At 35.3% G+C, this 6795-nt stretch overlaps 1 protein-coding gene across 2 annotated transcripts in view; it reads left to right on the forward strand.

The window, feature by feature from the left end:
- Positions 1 to 6795, forward strand: part of EXOC6B (exocyst complex component 6B) — a 635729-nt gene that overhangs the window by 167172 nt on the left and 461762 nt on the right. For both annotated transcript variants that reach the window (XM_045286668.1, XM_004696081.3), the window contains exon 6: positions 3809 to 4013. In XM_045286668.1, the coding sequence (XP_045142603.1) occupies positions 3809 to 4013 (205 nt within the window). The remainder of the gene's footprint in view (positions 1 to 3808; positions 4014 to 6795) is intronic.

Genomic DNA, 6795 nt, shown 5'->3' on the forward strand with positions numbered 1-6795 from the left:
AGGCTGGTGTGCTTCTTCCATGTGGGCTTTGTTGCTTCTGAGCAAGATGGCTGCTTGTTTACCTTCAAGCCTTTAAGACCCCAGGTGCTTTACTTTTGACAGCCGGGCACCATCAGCTTTCTTCACCACATTTGCTTATTCACCCAGTTTGTCTTTAGCGGTTGTGTCGGGAAGGTGAGCATCATAGAATGGATGGCAGTGAGTTTTATGATCCACTTTAAAGAATAACTTACTGGAACTTTTTTTGAAAGACCTCTAGGACATGACAAGAAAAGATCAAGTCATATTTGCTTAATATCAACATCCCTCTTGTCATGATAGCTTTCAACTACGTCTAAACTATTCTGATCTTTTCTATTTGATTTTAAAAAGTATTTAAACCCCTGTTTCTATGTCTACCTTCTTCCTTTTATTATCTGTGTTTATTTCATTCACTTGCTTTCCAAACACATTTCTGTTGAGAGGAGGACTGCATAGAGATTGAGAGTGTAAACAAGCATGCATATGCAAACCACACTTAATACTTGGGCTTTTATTTTTGTAGCATGCTTGGAAATTGTCAGGTACAATGTCAAAATCTAGGTTTGAATTCTTGTGGTCACTGGATGAAGAGCCCCCGCCCCCTTTTGGTGCCTGCTATGAAAGTGTTTATCTTTAACCTATCACTGTTATGGGAACACATTAGAAATTTAGATACGTTGAAATCATATTGCTCTGTTATAGATGGAACGCGAATATAGTAGAGAAAGGATAACAGGGAAATAAAATGACATTCCTTGTTACATGGAATCATTGCCTTTTGTGCTAATTAGTCTTGAAAAATGTGGAGCTATTTGGCAGACCAGATGTTTCAGCGTGCAGCCATGTGTCTCATCAGTGAACGTGCCTCGTGTCCGCAGGCAACATTGTTGAATTTTTCTCATTCTGTAAACACTGTTCCAAAATATAACTAAACCCCAAAAGTATGTTTATCTTTTTGGCTTTATTTCTGGCTTTCTATCCAATCTAAAATTTCTCTCTAGAGGAATGGCATTTTATTGCACATAGCTCTTCATACCCAATTGTAGTATAAACACCATTTCTGTTTACACTAAACCATGTGAATTGTACTGTTTTTGAGACTGTAAAATTTGTGCAAAATCAGCCATTTCTGACTTTACTATATGTGCACACTTATTTTATGAATGTAGGGGAAGTAAATCTTTATTTCCTCAATTTATTTAGAGTAAGATTTTGATTTTTGGAATATGTGAGGAAAATGTAAAACAAGTAAAACCAGTTCCTGCTTTGACTTTTTGTGGTATTCAGTACATGGGAGCAAGAAGAGCTCCAAGTGCCTGTTCTGAAATTCATTAAAAAAAAATTCACAATAGAGTTGTTTCCTTTTCTTTTCTTTTGTCTTTTTTTAATTTAAAAGATGGAACTGATTGTTTTGCTAATATACAATGGGAAAAGATGGACATTGAGAAATTAAAAGCACAAAGGAAGAATTATCACCCATAATTTTGTTATATAATAAACCAAACTCCATTGCACACATTTTTGTATACATTTTTCTAGTCCATAGGTTTAGACAGAATCTGTAGTGGTGGGTTAAGCACTAGGTTGCAAACAGGTCAGTGGTTGAAATCCATCAGCTGCTTCCTGGGAGAAAGTTGGGGCTGTCTGTTCCTATAAAGATTTATGATCTTGGAGACCCAGGGGCCAGTTCTTCTTTGTTCTGTAGGGTTTCTATGAGTCAGAATGGACTCAACAGCAGTGGGTTACATGTGTATGTGTGTTTGGGTACTTGGGTAAACATGTTTATATATAATTTCTACATGCATCTTTATAAATTTGAAAATTCTTAGGATTATACTTTTAAATTCTATTTAGTTCTTTACATAGTATATATATGTGTGTGTATCTGTATGTATATACACACACGTGTGTGTATATATGTGTGTGTGTGTACTTAACCAGTTTCTTTTTATTACATATTTAGGTTAGTTTGTTAAAAATATTGGTGTAAAATCAAAACAAATAAACAACACTATAATTCAATACCTTGGGTGGTACAATTAGTTAACACCCTAGGGTGCTAACTAGAAGGTAGAAAAAACAAGAGTATTGTGATAGGAAAGCTTGGTGATCTACTTTGTAAAACTCATCCATTGAAAACATGATGGAGTATAGTTTATACTCTATCACGTGGGGGTTGCAGTGGATTCAAATCGACTTGCTGGCCACTGGTCGGATTTACACATTTTTTTGTACCTCTAATATTATTTTGAATTGGAATGTTTCGAATACCTGTTTTGCTAAAACTATTCATTGAACCCTTATATCAAGTAAAAAACCTGCTTGGCCAGTAGATCATGGTTACCCATTTATTGAAACCTTTGATTATAATATGTGTTATCTTTTAAGAACTCCTTTAGTTTTAATGACAAAATTATATTTTGAGTTACCTTTCTCACATTAATTTCATCTTAAAATATATATATTGTCCATGTTTTGGAGAATTTCCTTTTTTTATAACTAGTTTTTAATTCAAATGTATTATTAATCCTTTGAATTTTGCTGTAAATCTTATCAGTTTGTTGTTTTTTCTATGTTCTTAATATGTTCTTTCAATACATAACTTAAATTTTTCTTATTAATTTTATTGGGAGGTCTTACAGTTCTTATAACAATTCATAAATCAGTTGTATCAAGCACACTTGTACATATGTTGCCATCATTATTTTCAAAATATTTTCTATCTACTTGAGCGAGCCCTTGGTATCAGCTCCTCTTTTTCCCCCTCCCTACCTCCCCCTCCCACCTTCGTGAATCCTTGATAATTTATAAATTATTTTTATTTTCATATTTTATATCATCTGCTGTTTCTGTTGTTCGTCTCTCTTGGGGGTGGGGTGGGGATTAAATATCTATCACTGTGATTGCTTCCCCCTTTCTCCCCCTTTCCCTCCTCTCTCCCCTCATGGTATTGGTACTCTCATTACTCTTCCTGAGGGCTTTATCTGTCCTGGATTCTGTGTGTCCAGAGCGCTTATCTGTACCAATGTACATGCTCAGGTCTAGCTGGATTTGTAAGGTAGAACTGGGATTGTGCTAGAGGGAGGAGGAAGCATTAAAGAACTAGAGGAATGTTGTGTGTTTTGTTGGTGCTATATTGCACCCTGGCTGAATCGTCCCTTCTGTGTGATTCTATATCCTAAGTTTTTATGTACTTAACTTTATTAGTCTTCAAGTTGCATTCTTCCTCTTATGCCAGGGAAGCTTTTAGACTTATCAATCAAAAAATATTGCTTTTATTATTATTATTGATATATCCCTCTTTATTTAGCGATATTTCTTGTCTGGAAGTCTGTTATTTCGGTTGATTTCCTGAGCCGTGTTATAGTTCTTTTTGATATTTTGCCTAGTGTACAGTTTCTCTTTTGGGGGATGGGTGGGAATAATAACCAAGCCCCCTCTGCCATAGCTGGAACTTTAGCCTTGGTTCATTTTATAGGATGATTTCTTGGTATTGAGATGCTAATTTTTAAACTTTCCTTTTATGTCTTTATACAAGAAATATCATTGGTAAATTTGGGGCATTCTTGGGAAAAATTAATTTTTGGTCATAATTTAAGACTTTTAATTTATGTATTAATATTAAATAATTGGAGATATCCCATTGGTGTTGTTCTTAAACTAAGTATTAGATTTTCTTTAATGGATATAGGAAACTTATTCAGACTAGAACTTTTGCCTGTGGTATATATATCTCTGACCCTAAAGAAGACTGAGTTGAGTTAAAGGTGATCTATTTCTTTGATAGGCACTACCCTGCACTTAAAACTCTGGAACATTTAGAGCATACCTATCTGCCTCAAGTAAGCCATTATCGATTCTGCAAGGTGATGGTGGACAACATCCCCAAGCTTCGAGAGGAAATCAAGGATGTTTCTATGTCTGACCTCAAAGACTTTCTGGAGAGCATCCGTAAACACTCGGACAGAATTGGAGAGACTGCAATGAAGCAAGTAGGTCTTGGATTTACGATTGGGGCAGCCCACTGGTGTTGCAGATGTTTCAGTTAAACATAGGTTTTCCTTTACCAAGTATTTTAGTTATTGCTTATCATTTCAGGGAAGTCCTTCATCTCTATGGGAACTAGTTAAAAACATTGACTAGTAGTATTTTGCTGTGTGAGTTTCTACTAAATACTGTTCAATTGTAATGGTTTAAATTAGAATTCAAAGAGGTTTTCCAGTTTTCAAAAATATGTTCCTTAATTTTGCATGTGATTTAAAGTCCAAGGGGTTTTAAAGTTCTCATTCGACGTAATGATTAAAGCAACAGGTGTCAGTGAAAAAGGAAATGCAGAGAGCTATGCTTTTACAAGGAGATTTATTTAAATCTGTAGGTTAAATGCATTACAAATTGTTCAACTAGAAAAACACTTTATGGTAAATTAGGTGAAAGTTTACAGAACACCATAATTGAATTTTAAGTGAAGCATTCATGTTTTGATTTTTTAAGACAATCTAACTCGAGTATGAGAGGGCTTTAAAAAGTTTGTGGAGAAATAGAATGGAAGGGTAATAGAATTTTTCCATGAACTTTTTAAAAATTTTTAAAATCTTATCGGATTTTTTCCATAAACATTTTAAAAATCATTTTATTGGGGGCTCGTACAATTCTTACCACAATCTATATACATCTATCCATTGTGTTAAGCACATTTGGACATTTGTTACCATCATCATTCTCAAAACATTTGCTTTTTACTTGAGCCCTTAATAGCAGCTCATTTCCCCCTTCCCCCCTCTCATGAACCCTTCATAATTCATTATTATTTTGTCATATCTTACACTGTCCGATGTCTCCCTTCACCCACTTTTCTGTTGTCCATCCCCCAGGGAGGAGGTTATATGTAGATCCTTGTAATCAGTTTCCATGAACATTTTGAAGCCCCCTCATACTGCTTTTTTTGCCTACCTTCTGCTATGGGAAATGTGCCATGTGTAAAACAGGCACAAACCCTTCCTATTTTTCCTGCCTCACTTTCTGCCTTGATCTTCTTGCATGCTTCCAAAATACTATGCACTTCTCTCTTTTGAGATGATCATGTTAGCATGCAGTGATTTTATTAAAAAGAAGTCAAAAGAAATTCATTGTTAATTGTCCACTATTTTCTATCAAAACTGAGGTTTTGTAATTCACTTGTTATGGAATTGATTTGTGCAGGAGGGAATTCTGTATTTTTTATTTTGATTAATTTGCCTTAGGCTTTATGGGGCTAAATAACATTTGTAATATAAACATTCTTGACTAGGTTGATTTCTGTGTGAGGCCGTTAAACAAAGGGAAGGATTTATTTACTTTTAAAATTCTAACTTGCCTTTGCCAAATTATATGGGTTATGTAACCAATGCTTAGGAAAAGAGCTCCTTGCCTATAAAAGAGATTGAAGGCTCTCAGGTATTTTTCCATTAGTAACTGGTTTTAAAGAAATTGTGTCAGGTAAAATTCATTGTTTCTATGATACTTTAAACCCTTGGCTCTCTTGGGTTAAACCTGGACCAGAGCAAAATGTGTTCTTTTTATTTAATTTGTAGAACATCTTTTGACTTAAATTTAACATGGTACTACCAATTGAGTTCGCAAAAGCCATATTGTGCCTGCCAGTAACAGTGTTGCTGTTGAGATCTCTATGTGCTGAATACCATGCACAATGTCACAAAATGTTGCCTTAAGAGCCATGGAAGTTAGTTCCCAGTTAGTCTGATATTCCTGGATTATTTCATGTACTTTTTCTTCTTGATTTTGGCATTTTATAGTCATACTGGGTTTTTTGTTTCTTGCTTTTTTTTTTCTTTCTTCTTTCTTCTGCCTGTGTATGATCTGAGGATAGGGTATGGCTGTATGAGAATTCTTTTATAGAGGTTTTTCAAGTCAGCAGGACTCAGTAATATATAGTGTATATATTTAGGAAACTCTCAAGAAGCTAGTATGGTATTAGTATTCATTTATCATTAAGTAATATGGCAGTAAACAGAATGGACTTCAGATAGGGACTCTTAGTCTTGCTATTTCCTAGCTGTGATGAGAAATCATTTTAATTCTCCTGAAATCTAGATTTCTGGATCTAGAGAATTGGGGTGACCTACTCAGGCTGTTTGCCCTTATATGTCCTTTTGAGTGTTGGGTCTCTAAGGGACTGGCTTTCTTAAAATCCCCTTCTGGGCCAAACAATAGCCTAGTAAGCAATTTCGCAGAGACCATTTAGCCGTAGGCACTGAGGTTTGCTGGGGAATTATCTCTGTGAAGCCAGTTTCCAGAAGCAGGAATTCCAGTGCCTGACTGGAAGCTGTGTTTTAGGATAAATGGCATGTCCTTAATGACTCTGTTTTTACTGACCCTGAAGTTCCTTCTTGCACAGGTTTTGGGAAACCAGCATTGAAGGAGTTTATAATGGGCTTCAGGAGACTGGCCTGCCCCATCTGTATAATTTGCCACTTTAGAACATCTTCCCATTACTGTTGGTTCCCTATTGGAATTGCTATCCACTCACAAGAAATAATTCCTGTTCCACTCAGTTTTAAACAGATAATGAACATGTTACAGTTTAGTCTTCACAACAACTCTAAAAAGTTGGGGTTTTAAACCCTCTTTTTGATAGATGAGGAAACAGATTGAGTGGATTTATTTCAGTCTAGTTGCAAGCTTATAATAAATGTTCAGCTAAAAAACAACTGTACTATCCTAGGTAAGTTGTGAATGTGAGTAGACTCTAAAGCAGGGGTCCTCAAACTTTTTAAA

The sequence above is a fragment of the Echinops telfairi genome, unplaced genomic scaffold, assembly GCF_000313985.2.
Source record: "Echinops telfairi isolate 266 unplaced genomic scaffold, ASM31398v2 ScPeMD7_9;HRSCAF=40, whole genome shotgun sequence".
NCBI classification, from domain to species: domain Eukaryota; kingdom Metazoa; phylum Chordata; class Mammalia; order Afrosoricida; family Tenrecidae; genus Echinops; species Echinops telfairi.